Source organism: Mastigoproctus giganteus, chromosome 9, assembly GCF_048544385.1.
Source record: "Mastigoproctus giganteus isolate SK-2022 chromosome 9, ASM4854438v1, whole genome shotgun sequence".
In the NCBI taxonomy this organism is placed as follows: Eukaryota; Metazoa; Arthropoda; class Arachnida; order Uropygi; family Thelyphonidae; genus Mastigoproctus; species Mastigoproctus giganteus.
The window spans coordinates 39,875,627-39,897,221 of NC_143583.1; the positions used below are offsets into that span (position 1 = coordinate 39,875,627).

Consider the following 21,595-nt stretch of genomic DNA (forward strand, 5'->3'; position numbering starts at 1 on the left):
CCTGACCTTTCCGTATCCTCCGTATTTGGTGATGGTAATGCACGGCAAGTTATTGAGACATTCAAAACTCGCCAATTACATTTATAACAAACTGCTCGACATATTGTAAATGTTTTAATAAAACTATTGTACTTCCATTTTTATGCATAGTGTGTCTGGCGTATTTAAATAAGCACTTACTAAAAACTGGATTTTCCGAAAATTGTATAACAGAAGAACATGAGTTACGTGTACCACACGATCGAAATGCTTAAATTATGCATTGAATTTTTTTAAAATTAAATGCTTGCAAAATTTAAACTCCACAAATTGTGAAGGAATTATATCATTTAAAGATAAACGACTTTTAAATCAAATTAAAATTCGTATTCTATATTTGCGTTCGACTTCGATCATGAGCAGACTTTATACTCTCACTGAAGAATGAACACCGATCTTCATTGCCTGGACTCATAATTAATTTAAAAACAAATTCCTTCATCCACATTTCCACATAAACTGCTAATATCTTGTTTAAATTGTGTAGCGTTATCTGAACAGATGAATCCGCTATACATTTAAAAATCTGAGACATCACCACGACAGATGTTTTCCATTTTGAGATCAACTCCAAGTCTCAAAAATGCCTCCTCACAGAGGTGATAGTTGTTGTAGTAACAGGGTTTTTAGGAGCATCAGTAACTTAGTCCATATTGCTCCGTGTATATTGTCTGTAAACTGTGTATGTTCTGAGGTTAATTTTCTGTTTGCTGGACGAAAAACCCAAGTTTCCTGAGGAAAAAACCATTCTACCCTCTCTCCTGAGACCGACTAACTGGGCCACATTATGAAAAAGATCCATAAAAATTCTACGCGCCATTGACGTTATTCGAATTCAGATCTTTTCCACCCGATGTGCCGGGTGATTTTATACCAACTGTGCTACCCACGAGAGCTGTTGGGTAAAAGTTTTATATGGCTTGGCCTATGTGTATCCGAATCAAAATATCGTGATACTTTGTACTGGATATCGGCATAAAAGCTGGCACATCTATTTTTTTACAAGAGAGATTCCAATAAAAGCTAGATGATGGCTATCGGTATTCAATGAAAGACAGGCCCTAGCTTTGTAGATGGATGATTCGGAGATTAGTATTAGTATTAGAAATGGCCACATTGTGCAAGGAAGCCTATGGCTTATGGTGGCTGGCTTACCAGTTATTTTTGCAGCCTTGCTGTCAAGATTTCTTCTGACAAGACCGGTAAAGCTTTCAACAGCAGGTATAGTGTCAAAGCAATGGTACAAAAGTGAAGATGGTGAGCAACTGCAGGATCCGTTGTTCTCTTATTATAAGTGGACTCACATATAATACGGTAGTGTTTCCACCACTTTTTGAACAACTTGTGGACATAGGCTAACAGAGAGAGAGAGAGAGAGAGAGAGAGAGAGAGAGAGAAAGTCAAAAAAGATTTAAACACTAGAGCTATTAAAAGAGAAGACTGACTTCAAAGCTGAAGGAAAAAAATAAAGATAAAGTGCAAGAGAGTAAGTTAAAATAAACATTACATGAAGTTGAACGAAAGAGATACCTGGAAAGAAAGAAAGAAAGAAAGAAAATCACAGAGAGAAGAAAACAAAAGAGAAAAATTAAGTTAGAAAAAAATAAATTCGACAAAGACAAAGAAATTAAAGAATGCAAGGGGGAAGAAGAGAAAGAGAAGAAGTGATGCAATATCATATGGATAGTGCTAAATAAACAACTAAAGATAGAAGGGAAGAGAAAAGTGTATCGCTTCATTAGCGGGATGAAGGAGAAGACAAAGCAGATCCTAACGCATAAGTACAAAAGAATGAAAGGAATGGATTTTACACAACATTTTTATCGGCCGGAGCTCTACTCGACTATTCGTGTTTGGTGTTTATTTTATTTAAATGAATCTCGGCTGGTAAAAGGACAAGCAACAACAAGAAGGAACGTGGATGTGAAATATGAAAGTGTCATCTTTATCGCATGCCTCTATCAAAATGCTCTCCTCCTTCGTTACAAAACTCGCACCAGTTCCGCGTGCTGCGTAAACACCTCCGGCTAGTTTATGGTCCTATTAGTTGATCCTCGTGTTTTCGCGGTTAATTATGTCCCACAAGATAATGGTAGGGAGGCCATCTTCATTTTTCACCAGCGCATCTAATGGAAAATTCACCTCACAGACCCGATCTTTATTCACCTAGCGGACTTACGACAGTTCACAGTGGGACGTCTCCGACACCTCAGGGTGTCTTTGACGTTGTCCCCTTATCAACGGAGAACTGTAATTACCCCACTTCATTGTGTGTACACTCCAGGGAGCCGAAAATCCGCTGGGATCACAGAGTCTGTTAAAGAAACCACTTTAGCTCTCCCCCAAGATGGCTTTTCTATATTGCCTGTGTACATTCTCGATGTGTTTGTTTATGTCAGCAGATTAATAAAAATTATAAAATATCAGACAGCCATTTTAATTCTCAGGATTCTTGGACATCGTGCAAAGCCAGTATGTATATTTAAGGCGCGAATTTCCAGAATTATAACATTTTATAGATATATATAATAGCAACGAAATATTTCAACGTGGAAGTCGAATCAAATAAAGTTGAGAAAGATTACTGGGTTGAATGTTTATTGGTAAGTGCATCCTCCCTGGACTGGGAGAGTTTTAAATGGAAGTTTTGCATCAACACATTAATTGGCTGTTCACTTTTGCTCGGTTCATCCGATCCTTGATCAAGGAATCGGGTTCATCCGACCAGGGAACGGAAAGGAAGAATATTTTCAGATTTTAAGAGTTAAGGGAAGGGGAAAACAAATTCTCAAATTTCACAAGAGTGGGCATAGCTAGTTTTTATTATCTGTTAAAACTTATGCAAGCAAGATAAGGAAACAAAATACATACTTCGGGGAGAGCATCCCTAGAAGGGTATACAGGAATATTTCCATTAAAGGAATGTAGGATTAATGTAATTAAGATGTTCTCAGATGCAACAGTTAGAAATTCGTATCTGTAACTTTACAATAAGTTACAAGTTACTTATTGGAAACTTTACAGTAAGTTACAAGTTTTAATTCCACTACTTACCTCCTTCAACTTCGCATATGAGATGTAGCCTGTCTCCTTCATTGTGAGGTCCACTAACCTTTTGAAGGATTTCTCCATTGCCATCCATAATAATTGGCTTTTTGGGCGGAACTACATAAAACAGAAAGAAATATCATAAAGACTTCGTACTTATAAACTGAGACGGCATAAAATAATTTTACAAGACACTATTCGTGGAAATTTAAGCTAAGGTATCAAACGCATTTAAGCTTGGGGTTACGAGAAAAAATATAAATAAAAATAGGGATGCTCGGGTCACCGAAGTTTGATCATCGCTCTTTTGGATATCAGAAAGCATTCATATAACTAACTGAAAACAATAAAAATTTGACCTCCATGGTCTAATTGACATAGATCTCTCTCTCTCCAATCCATCGCAGAGATACTCAATTGAGGTTAAGATTGAACATCATTAGCACGGTTAAAATTGAAGCTCTGAACAGGCCATTTCCAATGGCTTCTACATCATTAGCACAACCAATATTTTACATATTGCATTGTCTCTGTATGTTCCTCCGTGCACACAGTTCCTCCTAATCTGGCTGGTCGCTAGCGATATAAAAAATTCAGTTTCTAAAATCGGTTGCATTTTGTGCACCACAGCATAGAGTTTAATTAGATTGTAAAAATAAACATTGACCTGAACAATGACCTGGATGACACCGAAATGATCATGAGAAGAGGCTGATATTCGGAAGTTGATTTAGTTCAGGGTTCTGAGGTTACATTGCACGGAATAACAACTGAAATTCCCTTGATAGTCTTAACACATTCGGATTCTGTTCACTCTTTATTACCCCTCGAATAGGAGCACAGCAGACCTTCCTTCATGCATCCACTGGTAGCTTTGATAGCGGTGGAGACAGGCAGATATAAATGTACATTGTTCCATCCTTCGGCACATCTTAGGATAAAAAATCAGCGTGGGTACCTCAATATCGCCTTCCGGTTTTTCAACGGTCTCTTCCCCCTGCTATTTTTTTTCTGTGTTCTTGCGCTCTATCGAGTGCTGCTTCTAAGGAGGGGAGGTGAATCTCCGACGTTTCTTTAAGGAGTTAATATCAGTCGATGGAGCAACCACGACAACATCTGATTACTTCCTCATGTCTCCCAGCTGTCAGCCACATCGAATTCGCGTTGAAGGGAGGAAATGGACGCAGGATGTTGGGGGAGATGGGGGAGAGAAACGTGCTGCATAAAATACCGGCAATATTGTTGCGTAGATCACCTGCATAGAAGATGAAGAGACTTCCCAACTGCCGGTGATTTGTATCATGGCAGCAATGAGAAACGACTTGGTGAGATTAACTGGAACGTTGGCCACTACAGGAGTTTAGAATTTTGCTTGATGCACGAAAACAGTCTAAGATTGAAGAAGGCAACTGGTGGATATTTAATAGCTTGTACTATTATGACATATGCGCATGCAATAATGCTACATATTCGGGTTCTCTGTCCATATGATTCATTGTCTACTATTAAAATTGATAGCAATTCATCTGGATGAAGTTTCATAAAAATATTTGAATAATAAAAATTATTACTAATATTCTTTAACTTGTTATTTGACATCATAATTTCATGATTTTTATCATAATTTTATGCTGTTTTCTAAGTGCAAAATGGGATGGTAATGAAATGATAAGAGGTATTCACGATTGCTAATTTCCAACTGTGATGTCTGATTTGATAAAATATACTGCTGATCTTTCACCGAAATTAAATCATAAAAACTTAAATTTGGCATTAAAAAACATAGTTAAATAAAACACAAAATTAAAGATATAATCTCTTATGTATTCATATTCTTGCCGAAACATTTGGACTTAAAAATATTAAGTCCAAATGTTTTGACAAGAATGAAGCTAGCAAATAATTTCATAAATACTGTTTTCCTGCATTTTCCAACTCAAATCCCAATTACATCCAATCAGTTTTAAACAGTTATGTATTTTTCTTCATTCTCAATGACTTTCTGCCACTTCCTACCAGCATTTCAACTCTATGTTCGAAAAATGTCTTTTGGTTTTAAGGATAAAAGCAGAACAAGAAATATGCAGTAGAAACAGAACATCTCTTTGTAAGAGATGGGTAATTAATTAATCTGCTCTATTTCAATTGGAGTCTAGAAACCAGGGAGAGGTTATGGGGACACCGCCTCAGATGTGGGAACAATGTTCCATGGTAGGGTGGATCTGAGGTTTGTATAGAGTGAGTAGCTGTTTAGAAGAAAAGTAACGTCTGGAGGGAAAGAGAAAACCCAGTTTGTTAGATGCAGAGAAAGCAATATTTATGATGTGCTTATGCCAAGAGAGATTAGAAATCAGGTTAATCCCTAATAGAGATATTTGATCTTGTCTAGAAATCTGAGTGCCATCGAAGATAAGCATTGAAGAAGAAGAATTTTTTGTGAGACATAAGACAGGACTGTGTTTTACAAGGATTTAAATTAACTAAATTATTTTTGCCACATTTGAGAATTACCTGGAGATTAGCATTCAGTGAATTAGTAGTGGATATTCGAGACGTTGAAGCTGTTGGTGAAAGGCATGTCAAACTGGAAGATGGAATGCAATGTGATATCTTCAACAAAACTATGGATAGGATTTCCGGTCGAGGGAGGAAGATAACTACTATACAAGAGGAAAAGAGTGGAAGAAAGAATTGAACCTTGGGGAACACGAGCAAAGTGGAGAACTTAGAAGACACAGAGCCGTCTCCCACAACCGCAAGGAACAGCCAGAGAGAGAGAGAGAGAGAAAACTGGATACCCAATTATAGAAAACAGTTAAATATTCGTAGGATTGAAGCTTATTAAGAAGACCTTTATGCCAAATCGGATTAAATGTTGTTGAAATACCAAGTGCAAGTTCTTGTTTTGCCAAACTTTTCCAATGAATTTTTTCATGGATAATAAACCAGTGAATCGACAGTGATGAAATCCATATGGCGATCATTTATTAGATGGAGAGTTTCGAGATGTAGTAGTAAGTAGAAATGGCAAATGACTTATACAGCATTAGCCATATAAACAAAAAAAGTTCACCCATCCGTACCCTCCAATAATTTGTCTAGTTCTCCCTTGAATTTATTCAACCAATTCACTTCCACAACAACAGATGGAAGCGTGTTCCAACAATCAACTACCCGCTGGCTGAAAGCACGCTTCCGCACACATATCCTACAACCATCCTTCCTCACCCGAATTCATGCCCCTCTTGTGTGTAGTCTCAGCAAGTGGAAGAATACCATTAACATTCAGTTACTCAATCCAGCAAAGCTTTAAACACCTCAATAAGATCTCTCCGAAGGTGCTTGGTCTCGCGAAGCTGTGATTTGCAGAACTGAAGCCTTTATAGGTAAGAGCACCTTTTTATTCCCTTCATTAATCTGGTTCTCCTCCTTTGTATCCTTCCTAAAGTGAGACCTCCAGACCTGTATACAGAATTCAAGATGCGGCCTAACCATAGCCTTATATGAAGGGATAATCACCTCCCTGCTAACAAATTTTCTGTATATGTTTACCAAAACCCCATGAGCTGTCCTGGAAGCATGTCTAAACTGCTCAGAGAATTTCATGTCTCACTGCATAATCACCCCAGGACGTTTTCATTCTTCAATGCCCTGAGCTGATGCTTAACTACCACACATGAGTTACTACACTACCACACAGTTGATGAGTTACTGTGGGGTTGCTGCTACCCATGTGCAGTACAAATGCCCTGAGCTCAATGCTTAACTACCACACATGAGTTACTACACTACCACACAGTTGATGAGTTACTGTGGGGTTGCTGCTACCCATGTGCAGTACAAATTATCTTGCATTTGTCAATGTTAAATTTCAACTGCCATTTCTCAGTCCATCGACCCAATTTTCCTAGATCTAATTCTGTAGCTCACCCTTAATTGACTGTCGTTGACCGCCCTGCTAACTTATCATCCGAAAATTTAGACATTAAGCTTGATATACCTTCATAAATATCATTGATAAATATTAAAAAAAAAATAGTGCCCAGCACTGAACCCTGGGGTACTCCATTAATAACATTAGTCCACGAAGAGCAGTGCCCATTAATAACTACTCTCTGTCTTCTTCCACTTAACCATCCCTTCAACCATAGCAGTAACTTGCCCTTAATACTACATTTCTCCAGTTTGTATAACAGTCTTTTATGTGCGACAGTGTCGAAAGCCCTCCTGAAATCCAAATATATGATATCAAACTTATTTTGTACATCCAGTTCCTTGGTCACTGCATCATAGTGACCTATCAGATTGGTTACACAAGACCGCCCCTTGACAAATCCATGCTGTGATTGCAGTATAATTGTATGTCTGTCCAGATGGTCCTGCATTATTTCTTAAACCAGTGATTCCATTATTTTCACTTGTAATAGACGTTCCAGATGTTTAGGAGTTGGCAGTTAATGGATTTCTCCATTACTTTAGAAATACTAGAAGTAAGTGCAATGGGGAGATAATTGGATGGGAGGCATTTGTCATCCTAAGACTGATCTTATGCCGCATTTTGCTAGTAGTAATTTTACCAAAGTAAATATAAAATAAATCATTTTTCAAAAGAAGTGAAATATTCAAAAAAACCAAAACGTTAGGAATAATGTATGCAACAGTGTTTTACATTCGATTCGAAGCGAGTTTGATTTTTAACTACATGTTTTTCTTTTCTATGATTAATATAAAAAGGTAAAAAAAAAGAATTATCTCGTTGCCAATTAATTAACTAATAATATATAAAAATAAGGAACGGAAAGTTGCTGGAGAGGCCTTCATCCTGCAGTGGATTGAAAATGGCTGATGATGATGATATAAAAATAAACAGTTTCACTTCATTGCTCATACCCAACAACGTAATACTAAATTTAGCATTAGATAAATTACCTTAATAAAATAAACAAATAGAAACAGGAACTTAAATTGTAGAATGCAGTCAACATTTTTGTAATATACTTTACTTATTTCCTGCTAGATTTTAATTGCAGCTTAAAATATCCAAACACTAGCAAAGCTTATAACCGGACGCATGGATGATATTATCCGGACACCCATGATAGAAATAAGTAACCAGGCTAACTGACGATTATCTCTTAAAGCTGGTCTATATAACCTAGCTTGTCTAAGTAGCATGTTTCACAAATTAGCTTGTCAAAGAGACTAGCAATTGACCTAGAGAAGTTCTGTGAATCAAAACCTCATAGATCGAAAAAACTCGAGGAAACTGGATTGATGTAACTATGAGATCCGCTACTCGAGGAACGAACACAAGAGGTCCAGTATATGTCAATGAATTGAATGATTTCAGCTTCTTGATTTATTCTATGTCAAAACTGATTCTTGTATATTTTAGAAGATTATACAGAATGGAAATAACCGGTTGTAAAACGAATCATCCTACTGGATGAATGACTCTGTAAAGGAGTGCATATCGTAATACTGGTTAAACAAATAAATAATAATAATAAACTATTATTATTATATAATTTATTATATAATAAAATCAAAGGCGCGATTAGTCCAGCGATTGTGACGCGGAATCACCAAAGTCATTAACCCAAGTTAGAATCGCGTCTCGAGAAGTATTTTCCAAATAATTATTATGCAATGTGTAGCCATGAGATGGAATTTGTGTTTCAATTCTTTCCTGTGCGAGGAAGAGGAGATATGAGTTCATAGGTTATCCTACACAAAGGTGCCAAGTATATTCTACTAAAAAAGGTCCCGATATGGTAAAAAGGTCCTAAGAATATTCCATACCATTCCTGGGACTTTTAAAAACGTTGGAGCTGCTGTTCTAAATTTATCGCAATGCTTTTGTTGGTGGTATTGGAATCTTATGGAATTATGGTTATGGAATTGGAATCTTCCTCGAAACAAAAAAATAATGAGCTGAACGTTTGGTGTTGATCCTATCTTCTTTCTGGAATAATTCTCGAACATCCGAAACTAATGTAGATTTCTATATTGAGGACCTGGGGGTCCTTTTGAATCAGAATTCCACGGACTAACACAACATATGCTGAAAATTTGGTATCTGATTCTAACTTATCGAATAATGTCTAAACATCCAGAGATAACTGGGAATGTTATTTTCCGAATTTCTGTTTGTCCGATTTTATTGATGGAAGGGGAAGGCGACGACAATATGGCTTTACACAATATGAACACACCATTAAAAACAGTTTTGTTGCATATAGAAGTTTGTACGGAAAAATCAAAACAGCTATATGAATTTTTGGGCATGCGTGTTGGAGGTGAATCCCTTTCTCCATATTTTATGCGTATCAATAAAAACATTATACCAATATATGGACGTTCGAATGTATGTTGCCGGTGACAACAACAACTACTATCAGTAATGTAAATGCAACCGCGCTACATCGATGAGCCGGGAAGATGTGTGATTTGGATTGATCACTCGCTAAAGATACCCCACTAATGTATGGATATGTTGACGTATCCGTGAGATAAGCTTGATTCAGAATTCCTATTATACCCATGGCAACTGGTTAGCAACTGTCCATTTCTGCACTGTGATACGACTAGAAGGATTTAACCGTCTTAATTAAATTTCCACGTTCTAGTGATGACTGTTAATTGGATGTAGGCGGGTTATCTGATGGTCAATGGCATCTACGGTTGCGCACCAAGTTTTTGAATCTTAGATGAATAATATTAATTCCCTGCTTCTGCCAAATTTCATCAGTAGTACAACCCAGTGAAAAATAGGATTTTTGATAGAATGAAAGTGTTTGCTAAATGTTTCCCTTATAAGAAATGAAAGATTTTTAATTTCCTCTTTAAAATAAGTAAATTTCCCATTTTTATTTTGTGCACGGTGAAGATTTCTTATCAAAATTTTATTTTTATGCAAATAACAGAAAGGTAATTTTCAATCTGTTTTGTCGTTTTAAATTTCGGATAGAGTAGTGTGGGTTTCATATATTCGTTATTCTCTCTTTCTCTCCATTTTGTCAGTTGTCAACCCTTTTCGGATACTGCGTTTCTGTTTGGAAGGATTCATTATTTATGAAGGAAATTTTGCAAAACCTCAGATGTTATATTATTAATATTTAAAATGTTGAAATCAATAAAAGCTGTAGGAAATGGTAAGACGAGAGCGCAGTTAGGAAAATATGGAAATGTTCCAGAAAAGTAGACACAAAATTTGGAATTAAAAATAAAAGGAAATGCAGAGTAAATAAACCAGGGGTCAACATACCCTGTTGATGTTTCCACTACTGGTAAATCGTACGGAATAAATTCACTTTATAACTATCAACGTTATTTAATTAGTATCATTGGCAGAGAAAAAAACATGCATGGGGATACAGATAAATTAACAGGTGACACAGAAACCTATGGTAGATATAAGCTGGCCTGTAATGAAGTCACAAAGCAGCTTAGGTAGGCAAAGGCAGATTACGAGAAATCTTCGGCAAAGGATGCAAAGAGTTCTTTACTTATGTAAATTCTAGAAGGAAGAGATTTGAAGCAGATTGGTACCACTTGATATCGATGGTTCAACTATTGGTGATCCTGCTCAGGTAGCTAACAAACTAAATGAATATTTTGCATCTACATTCACAAAAGGAGTTGTTAAGGTTTGAAAATGCCAGAAGGTTCTCACACTGTAACAGAGTGCATAATGATTTTGTAATAACCGAGAGCAAAGTGGAGGAGAAATTGTTTATGTTAAACATAAGAAAAGCACCTGGCGGATGGAATCTATCCAGTTATATGAAGGAAGGCAGCAAAGGAAGTAAGCAAACCCTTATCCATAATTAGGAGAGTTTTCTTGTACTCAGGGGAGGTCCCCAATGAACTGGAGATGTGTACATATCACCCCAATTCGCAAAGGAAGATCAAAAGGCGAAACAAGTAATTACAGACCTGTTAGTTTAACTTCTGTTCTGAGGACATTAATGGAAGTGCTTGTTAAAGAAGCATTGCAGGATCATTTAGACAAGACATCAATTATAGTTCAATTATAGACAAGACTTCAATTACAGCATGGTTTTGTTAAGGGGAAGTCTCGCCTGACCAATTTGATTGGATAGTATGATGTGGTCAAAAAGGAACTGGATTCAAAACTTAGTTTTGATATCATATACTGGGATCTTAGGAAAGCTTTTGATACTGTTGCACATGGAAGACTACTGTAAAATTGGAGCAGTATGGCATTAAGGGCAAATTGCTTCTATGGATAAAGGGATGGATGAGTGGAAGAAGACAGAGAGTATTAAGCAATGGACACTGCTCGTCGAGGACTAATGTTATTAGTAGAATCCCGAGTGTTCAATGTTGGGTCCATTGTTGTCTTCTGTATTTATTAATTATATTGATGAAGATATAGCAGGTTAATGTCCAAGTTTGAAGATAATACGAAGGTTGGCATGGTTGTTAATGACACTAATGACAGCATGCTACTGGAATAGGACCTAGAAAATTTGACCATATTATTGGCTGAGATATTGCAACTAAAATTTAACATAGACAGATGTAAAGTGCTGCATATGAGTAGCAGTGTAACCCATTTATGGACAAATTCAATGGAAAAATTCGGGGAAACGCAAGCAGTTGCTCTTGACATCTCAAAGGCATTCGATCCGATCATGTTTGGCATAAAGGTCTTCTAAACAAGCTTCCATCTTATGGTTTGTCAACTGTTTTTGTAATTGGTTATCCAATTTTCACTCTGATCGCTCACTGAGGGTGATATAGATGGCTCTCTGTCTTCTAACTTCTCCACTAATGCTGGTGTCCCCCAAGGGTCAATTTTTCCCCACTCTTTTCCTCTTGTATATTAATGACCTTCTTCCATTGACTGAAATTCTATCCTTAGTTTTGGTGATGATAGCACATTGCATTCTAATTTCCATTTTGAGAAACCTTGTCCTGCAAAATCATCTTAAATTTCTGGAATATTTGCTACCAATTCCTTAAATGCCGATCTCCAGCTAATCCTCCAGTGGGGCAAAGACAATTTAGTTGATTTCAATCCTTCTAAAACTCAGTCTTGTCTTATATCTCGCAAAAAGGAATCTTCTGCTCCTATGCTTATCTTTAGTGACACTCCAATTTCTAGGCAAGTTGATATATCCATTTTGGTTATTATCCTGACTTCTAATCTCTCTTAGCACCAGCACATTACAAATATTGCTTCCTCTGCATCTAAAAAACTTGGTTTTCTCTTTCGCTCTCGGCGTTAGTTTTCGTCCAAACAGTTCACTCTGTACAAATCGCAAATCCACCCTACCATGAAATATTGTTCCCACATCTGGGGTGGTTCCCCCAAAACCCCTCTCAGGCTTCTACATTGCATTCAGGAGAGGGCAATTAGGTTAATTAATGACTCCTCTCTAACAGAGTCTCTCCACTCGCTGTCTCATAGACGTACTGTTTATGTTGTATGCCTTTTCTACAAATACTTCCATGGGCACTGTTTTTCTGAATTGGCTTCTATAATTCCCTCTCTCTCTCTCTCTCTCTCTCAAAACAGTCCGAACACGTGCAGCCACCAGCCAACGTCCATTTACTGTCCAATTTCAAACTCACAGAACCAACTTTTCATCTTCCTCATTTATTCATTCAACTGCCGTTTTCTGGAACAACCTTCCTTCATACGTATTTCCTGAAAATTACAGTCTACAGAAGTTCAAGTCTAATGTCAACAAATATCTTCTTTCATCTTCTCAACCTCTAACCCAAGCACGGTACTAAGTACTACAGATTCTAATACCTCTCGTGTTTGGGATTTATATAAAAAAAAGTGACCTCAGAGTAATGTGTGAACTGGGTGGTACTACACTCAAGGTGGTAGAGAATGAAAAGGACCTGGCAGTAATTGTGAAATCAGATATGAAATTTTCTGAGCAATGCAGACAGTGCAAGAGTAGCTCATGGTGTCTTGTCAATGATATACAGGAATTTTTCTAGCAGGGATAAGGATGTGATTACCCCCTTGTATAATGTAATGGTCAGGCCACACCTTGAGTAATGCGCACAGGTCTGGAAGCCTCATTTTAGGAAGGATGTAGAGTTGGTAGAACGAGTACAGAGGAGGGAAAAAAGACTGATGAGGGGAATGAAGGGTTGCTCTTACAAATAAAGGCTTAAGTTCTGCAAATTACAGTGTCTGGAGACAAGGCAGCTGCGAGGTAATCTGATTGAGGAGGTAAGGCCTTAAATAATTTGAGCAAGTTCAATGCTGTTGGGATTCTTCCTCTTCCAGAGATTAATCGCCTGAGTGGACATAAATTTAAATTGAGGAAAACAGTTGTATAATAGATGTGCGGAAATTTGCCTTTAGCCAGAGAGTGGCTGATTGCTGGAACAAACTTCCCATCTTTCGTTGTAGAAGTTCACAGCTTAAATAAATTCAAGGCAGAAGTAGATAAACATTTGGAGCGAACGGATGGGTGAAATGGGAAGGGTTTTTTTTTATTTTTTTGGGTGATGCTGTATAAGCTTGCTTTCTGGCATGATATGCCTATGCTAATGCTAATAATGCTTACTTCTGCTTATTTAAGAACAACCACGTAAGATCCTTCGACCAACACATTAATATATTAAAATCTTAACTTACTGTCCAAATTCACTATTCAAAAATTTAGAACCTTTATTCAATATCTAGTAGAGCCAGCTTTTGTCCGAATTACAGTCCATATACCGTACATCGTGGAATGAATTCTACCACGGTGGTCAGATTTGACCATTCTTCCATCAGGATATTTATCAGCTACTGTATTGTGGTCATTAGATAACTGCAAAGCCGAATTTCTCTTTCCAACATATCTTACATATTCTCGATTTGATTGAGATCTGGTGAATTAGGCGGCCAAAATAGATGTTGGAAATCTTGGGAATGTACCTGGAACCATTCAGATACCATTTTTGCACGGTGGATAGTCACGTTGTCGTCTTGAAAGAATCCATTGCAATCCGATAAAAAATGAATCACTGAAAGTTATAGTTGATGGTAACGCAACCCCCTCGTCCGTACCAACAGAACATACCCCTAAACACGATACCACTTCCAACCATTTGAATGGTGGACACGAATGTCTGTATATATGGCTTCAGGAGGCTTAAGCCACACTTTCACCCTATTGTTGGCATAAAAATATATAAATCGAGACTCATCAGACCACCTGTTTTATATCCGATGTTCACGATCCACTACTGCCATTGGCAACACCACTCTAGTCGAATATTTCGACTTTTTTTACAGAAAGAAGTACCCTTCATTAGGCATACAACTACCAAGTCCGAAATTCATAAACTCCCGCTGCATAGTTCTGTTGGAAATGGTCTTTTTTATCTGAATTGAATTTTTCAGTCGTTTCTGAACACTGGACCTTCTATTCTGGCACAGAATTCGTTTCAAATTGCTGCGGCCTTATTCTAGGAACAAGGTAAACCGATTTTCTGCTGCATTTTCTCCTTTTAGAACTGCATTTCGTTTTTCGTCTTACACTCACACACCAGTGATTTTTTTTAACTGTGGCTTCTGCTAAATGCGCTCCAACAAGAACACCTTTCTGCAAATCGGAAAGATTGGCTGTCTTCACCATGACTGGATCTACAACAGAATTCCCAGGAAACTGTACAGTATTTATCCAATTTCAAGGAACTTGTGTTTAACAATTTACATTTTAATACCGTACATTTAGTTATCTATTGATGTCAATTGGAATTTTTAGTCTATGCGCAAATGAAAAGCTTACAATACAAGTAAATAAATAAGTAAAACAGATAGGCTTTCGACAGGGCATAATGACGATTACCAAAGGAGAAGAAGCTCAAACAGAAAGACAGATTTTAGTTACTAAAACATTGCGTCTTTCCCTGTATACGCACATAACCTTTTGAAGTTATTTATAATATCATCTTCGAAAGAAAGAAAGAAAAGATGAGTAAAAAATTTGCGTTTACAAACCATTAAATTTAATGAAACAAAATTACATTGTGAATATTCAAGATTAAGTTTAAGAAAGCTAACTTTGTTTAGAAGAAAAAAAAATCATAAAACTTGCAGCAATTTTTCTTATTAAAAACTCTTTTTACATTAACATTGATGGAATTTGCAAGGCAACAGCTGGGTCCTGATCACATTTGGTCATAATGAGAGAGGGATTTTTTGTAATGAGGTGAGAATATCTATTGGTAATTCGTCTTCCTCTTCGTTTCCTTCCGCATCCAATATGTACCTAAGGAGTACTTAACTAGGAGTCTCTTAGTGTTACCTTTCGCAAGGAATATAAAAAGCGTCTACGAAAATAAAAAAAACTTTGGACATTCCACTCAAAGAGCTGTCTATCACTCATTCAGTTAATTCGTGATTTTATTTCTTTAAAAAGAAAAAAATTGACATAATTTCGATCGATATTTTAAACTAGACAGCGCAGCAAATTAACGACGCACATTAGAATCTGTCATATAATTGGAATCTCTCAATCACCTAATGATGAGGACCTCCTCATCATTACCACCTCTTTAATATATATACCACGGAATACACAACGCATGCACCTTTTTATTGTTTCCAAGGTATATATTGTATCTGAAAACATATGAAAACAGCTGGGAAGATGTAGTTTCCCTATTCTAAATTCTGAAGGTATTTTGTGGATGCTGAAACTAGACATCGTAAGCTTACTCCAGTTCCATCATCATGGAACCATGAGAACCCTTGACCATTGGAACAAAAACGTCGAATTCAACTGGACATCTTTTCGCAACTGGAGCAATCTGTACGCTTCAACATTCGAGTCGGTTCATGTTATATCCATGAAACTACATTTATTAGTTGCATACTAAATTAGTTGCATACTGTATTGTCTGCGCGGGCAGCGCAGGGTCCTTGGGCCATTTCCACCGATACCCGGTGACACGGCCCAGATTCGAATCCCGTCAATGATGCAAGGAACTTTTAAGGCCTTTTTTCACTCCGTGGATGAATTATTTGGTCTCAGACGTGGACAGCAAAGGTTCCTCCTTCCCAGAAACTCAGGCTTTTTGTATTGTAATAAGAAGTGCAAGTGCGTGTTACAGGTGCCCCGAGTTACGTTATTTTTTTCTGAAATACGAAATCATACTAAATGAAACTTGAGCTCGATCATGTGAGACCGAACTCAAACGCCAGTACAATTTAAAAAAAATCAACAAGAACCACGGACTACGAAAGCGATGCTAATTAATGCATACGTTTTTAGATGGCATCACTGTGTGTCGTGCTGTTCCACGCGCTACAAAAAGACGGGAGTCTTTTGACTTTGATTTGTTTCGCAAGATGAAGGAGCCACTCAGTGGTAGACGCTTTCAGACAACATCGAGGAATTTTTAAAGACTTTTTTCACAAAGTGGCTGAGTTATTCTGTGTCAGGAGAGAGTTGTGTTATTTTTTTTCTGGAAACGCATCTTCTTCGTTCAGCAAACGGACCAAATAATATAAGCATTATAAACACAATAAAAATGACACTTCAAAGCCACAGTTTCGTTGTCTGTTTTAGCTGCCAGCCTTCAAAAAACCGAGCAGCTGATAGTATCAGATATGACTCGTATGATTGGGATTCAGTTATCAAAGAATTAAAAATAAAGTTCTTTTTTTTTAACAACAGTCGTTGGCTACTACTTCTTGAACAGCCATTTTATCTATTTACGTCTTGTCCAACAATTTTGGTATATAAAATAATGGGTAATAACATGGATAAATTGCACTGCTCTATGATCCGAGATTTTCAAATAATTCATAATCAAAGAGATTAATAATTTTATAGTTTTCTCTGCGATGTAGATTGCTACTGGTTATTCTATGTCCATACACGAGGATTTTATTCACTTCCAAAATCCGAACTACATTTTCAAAATCATCAATGCCCAGTCGTGCACCAACATCCTGACTAATTTCATGGTGCCTTGACTCTGCTAGTTCTACGGAAATTGGCCCTTCCTGTTCCAGCATGACAATGCTTCATCCAAACAATGCAAAATCCTAGTCAACAATTCACTTAGCAGACCCAGAATCTCAATTTGACACGAATCCCATCGACTACCTTTGAAATGAACTGGGACTCCAGATCAGCGCGCAGCCAGTTCGTCTCTCTTCCAAAATAGAACCGAAGACCACACTGAAGGAATGGACACGAATTCCAGCTGCCTGCTGCAATGAACTAACCTAAGAGTAGTTTATCATTTTCAAACTTGATACGCTACCCTACAAAAAAAAAAAAAAGAAATACGAATTCTCAGTAAATTTATAAAACATAATATTCGTTGATGTTAAGTTTATTAAGGGGCATAACACTTAAGACCAAGGCATGCAGGAAACAAATTAAAGGAAAAAAAAAACACGTTTAAAATATTTATCTTATGGGAAAGCTAATACAGGTTAGCTATTACAGAGTTGAGATTGCTACGTTATGCTGTAGAACTGAATAATAATAATTTTAAACGAACTATAATGGTTGATGGACACAGTTAATTTCCGCCTCATCCCATGATAGTCAAGGGTTCACTGCCAAGCTCTCCTGAGTAATACTCGTGTCGTAGGAAGTTTCTCAAATGCAATGTTGTCATCTATCAAGAGAGTCAAGTAATTTTAGCGAAAATTAGTACCCGTCAAAGCTGATTAACGAAGAGAATGAAAAGCATGAAAAGCATTATTTCTTAATGATTTTAAAAAATAATAAATATTTATACATTTTTAAAAATACACAGTACCATTATCATGCTTAAAGTAAACCTTTCTATCCCCCCTGTTTATTCCATAAATATAATTCTGGGTGTTTAGTAAGCAACTAAGACTAGGAGATGTCAGTATATGATGTGTATTCTCTGGTTAGTTTGCTGATGTTCGAATTAGGGCCTCTTCCACCTAGTATTTAATGCTAATGATTATAACCACAGTGCTATCCATAAGGGGACCGGTGTCATAGTGTGTATTAACACTTTAAATTGATGTACATCTTAGATACCATGATTATTTTTTAACTAAGACATGTTTGGCATTTTTATACGTGATGCGTCTGAAACCTAATGAGAAAAAAATTGTAAAAAAAAAGCGGAAAAAGAATTTATTGCGAAAATCATTAAAAACAGTCTCGTTGGGACGCTACACGTCTTACTCTCTCTTTTAATCGTTCTAAGCATTCTTGAAATTCCGCCAAATTTATCCCCTTTCATCTTCATCTTCAGAAAGCGTAAGAAGTCAGCGTGAGCCAAATCAGACAAACAGGTGGGGAGGGAAGTTGTTCTCAGTAAACGCATTTTGTTAAAGAAATCTTCAAACAATTAACAGGGAATGAGCAGGTGCATTGTCGTGCTAAAAATTACAGTACGACCGATTCGACCAGTCTGGTCTGATACGTCAAATTCTTTGCGACAATCGTGCCATAACTTCTGAATACGATGTTCACAAGTGATCAAAATTACCTACAAACAGTCATTAAAAAGTTAACAAAGCGATGTCTTGTGAACTGAATATGAGTCAATAAGGCGTTCCTCGAATTTCAAAGTTCCATATCGACTATTGTGAGCTCAGGCTGATAATCTTGTCAATCGATCGACCAGGAATGATAGGAAGGAATTTATATTTAAATTTGCCCTCTTATCTTGCCTGGGTACAATTCTACAATCACAAATTGCCATTTTGTTTTTGACATCCCTCCCCCCATAACTTCGAACTAAAACTTCACACTGCCTACGATTAATAACATGTATACGAATATCACGTTTTGTTCCTTTTAAAAGAAACCGACTGTTCTACTCATTTACTTTCTCTCCTGGTAGAAACACCCAAGTTCTATTGTACCTATCCTTATTACAGTTGTCCTAATTATTCGCTTCAAAGATGACACTTGTCCAAGTGTCTGCTCTGATATTCCCTGTCATAGATTGAGTAGTTTAGAATCTCCTCTTTCCGATCTTCTCTTGCTTAAAAGTTCTATACCCCATTCTGTCAAATTCATCTACTGCCTCTGTTGTTCTCCCATCTCTAACAATCAATTGGAATTCATTGACTTGCATTCTTTGAAACTTTACTTTCTCGAGTCCAACTTTCCTAACAATGAGGTAAATTTTCGTTGGCGATTTTAATGTTCACAGCTACAGCTGGCTTCCATTTTCTAGTCACACGGACCAGCTGGATAAGATGTTGAGGCTTTTGCAATTACTAATGACATCTCACAGATTGTTTATTTACCTATCAGAACACAAGACAATCCCAAACACACAGACAACATTATTGGTCTTTTTCTCACAAACAATCCTTCCAGATCCACGGTCGAGGTAAAGTAGTTCTCTAGGCACCTCAGATCACAACAATTTGGTGACGGTCTCTACTCCAATGGAGCCTTTCTATCATAGCATTCTCGGCCTCGTGTTGTTAACCACTTCCTATCATTCCCAGTACATTCCACTCAATGGCTCCTGTGGTCTTCAGCGTCAATAGCATGTCAGAAGAATTTTTAACAATCTTGATAGTAAGAAGGTGCCTCACTTCATCGAGGGAACTCGAACTCAGGTCTTTTCCACCCGGTATGAGGAGGACGGCGATTCTATCAATTGTGCTACCCACGAGGGCGTTCTGTTTCTGCTGCATGCCGTAGCCGAGTTGTCAGGCACGAGTGTACATAAGTACGCGTGCTTTGAGTGACCGACGTTCATAAACCGACCTTCACTAATTGGTTCTCTGATTTAATTTATTCTTGGACATTAACTCTTTTCTTCAGGAATCCAGTCGTCCTCCTGCACTACTGTGACCTTCTGGAAGTAACTCCACCTACTTTCTAAAATCAGTACAAAGAATAGATCTTACACAGGGGGAATGAATCACCTGCAGAAATCCTCAATCAGCAGTACTAACCTTGGTCATGGTATTCTAATAAGATCAAATTTAATATTCTTTACTTCAAGGTCTCGAAACATTCTGTAAAGATATTATAAAAATCCTGTGTACTCACGACTACAAAAGACACAAAATACAGTTGTTTCTTCTTCGTCCTCCTCCTCCTCCTCATTTGTCATTGCAAATGATGGCTATCCAAGATCACTTATCCGATTCCATCTTGGATGGAATCTTTGGTAATACACTTAGCTTGACACACAGTTGCTGCGTCTTAGTTGAAAAGAGAAACAGGTTTTATTAGCGTGAAACCTATTATAGAATAAACAAATTTACAGGCTCAATATATCGGTGCTTCTGGACCTCAATTGCATTGGTACTTATTCTAAACGATGCACAATCTTCAGATATATGACATTCGTTCAAATGTACTTGGATGCGATAGAAGTTGGTTTATTTTATTTTATAATTATATGATAAATGTCTTATTATCCATCCTATCAAAATCTACACACTTTTATGAATATTATAATTTTTGTATAATTTTATTTCAAATGTATCATCCACAAATAGAAATTTTAGCAAATATTATTATCAACATTATATAATTATAAACAAGTATTAGCCTTTGTAAACAAATTAATACGTGCGGTAATTATTATCCAATAGATATAAGAATATTTTTGGATTTTTGTATGTCTCTGCTTTTATATTATGTACATAAACATACGCTTAGAATTTTTCTTCCATTATGTATTTTAGAAAAAGCAGATAGATAGATGCGAATACCATTCAGTCGAACGTTAGAGGGAGAGAGAAATCAAACATTCTTTCGCAGATCCTGCCATTGGGAATCAGTGCTCTTTCTAGAAAACTTAAGGCGATTTAATATCATTTTTCCTAATAATCCGTCTGCAGATTCTGTGCTTAGCGTGCTGATGTTTTTATCCATTGATTCTTTAGAGAAATATATTAACTAATACAGATCTCAAGCTCATTCATAAACCTCTCGGCTGAATTCAAGAATTCTTCATTTTTCGTTTAAAAGAAAGTACATTACCTCGCACTTCTGAGCGCGTTTATAATCCAGAGAGCAAAAACAGCGAAACTTCTATGAAAAATGCGATTAAAAAAATTTAGCATTCGCCCTCGAATTAAATATACGGTTCCTTGGAAGATTTGATTAAGATTCTAATACCACCGGCAGATAAAGTACACACAGATCTGGTGAAAGGTTCTCAAGAAAAATTCCGGCCAGCATCGTCAGATTATTCTGGCACGAAGCCAACATATGGTCTCCGTCTGGCTGTATCGTGTGTTGCCCTCTTCTTTCTTGGTACATTAGACACGTCCCTTAAATCTTCTTTCCCATCTCTCTGCAGTTCTTTTGAGGCCAAACTTTACTTAGATTTCCTTCTTATAAACAACAGAAAGTGGTGTGTAATTATTCTCACCTGATAGGAATAATAAATCGTAGAATTGAGAATTGTTATTGCAAAAATTATATCGAATCCGACATGCAGTAAAAATGAGTATATAATTTAAACTTATATTAGTGAAAAACGAAAATTATTCCCAGTAAAGAATAATCAAATTGATTGTTCAAGGTGTGGCGGT

The 21,595-nt window shown here is 36.9% G+C and overlaps 1 protein-coding gene across 1 annotated transcript in view; it reads right to left on the reverse strand.

The window, feature by feature from the left end:
- Window positions 1-21,595, reverse strand: part of LOC150080159 (kin of IRRE-like protein 3) — a 347,514-nt gene that overhangs the window by 124,553 nt on the left and 201,366 nt on the right. Inside the window, exon 3 of the mRNA XM_090381111.1 lies at window positions 3,094-3,204. Within this exon, the coding sequence (XP_090237237.1) occupies window positions 3,094-3,204 (111 nt within the window). The remainder of the gene's footprint in view (window positions 1-3,093; window positions 3,205-21,595) is intronic.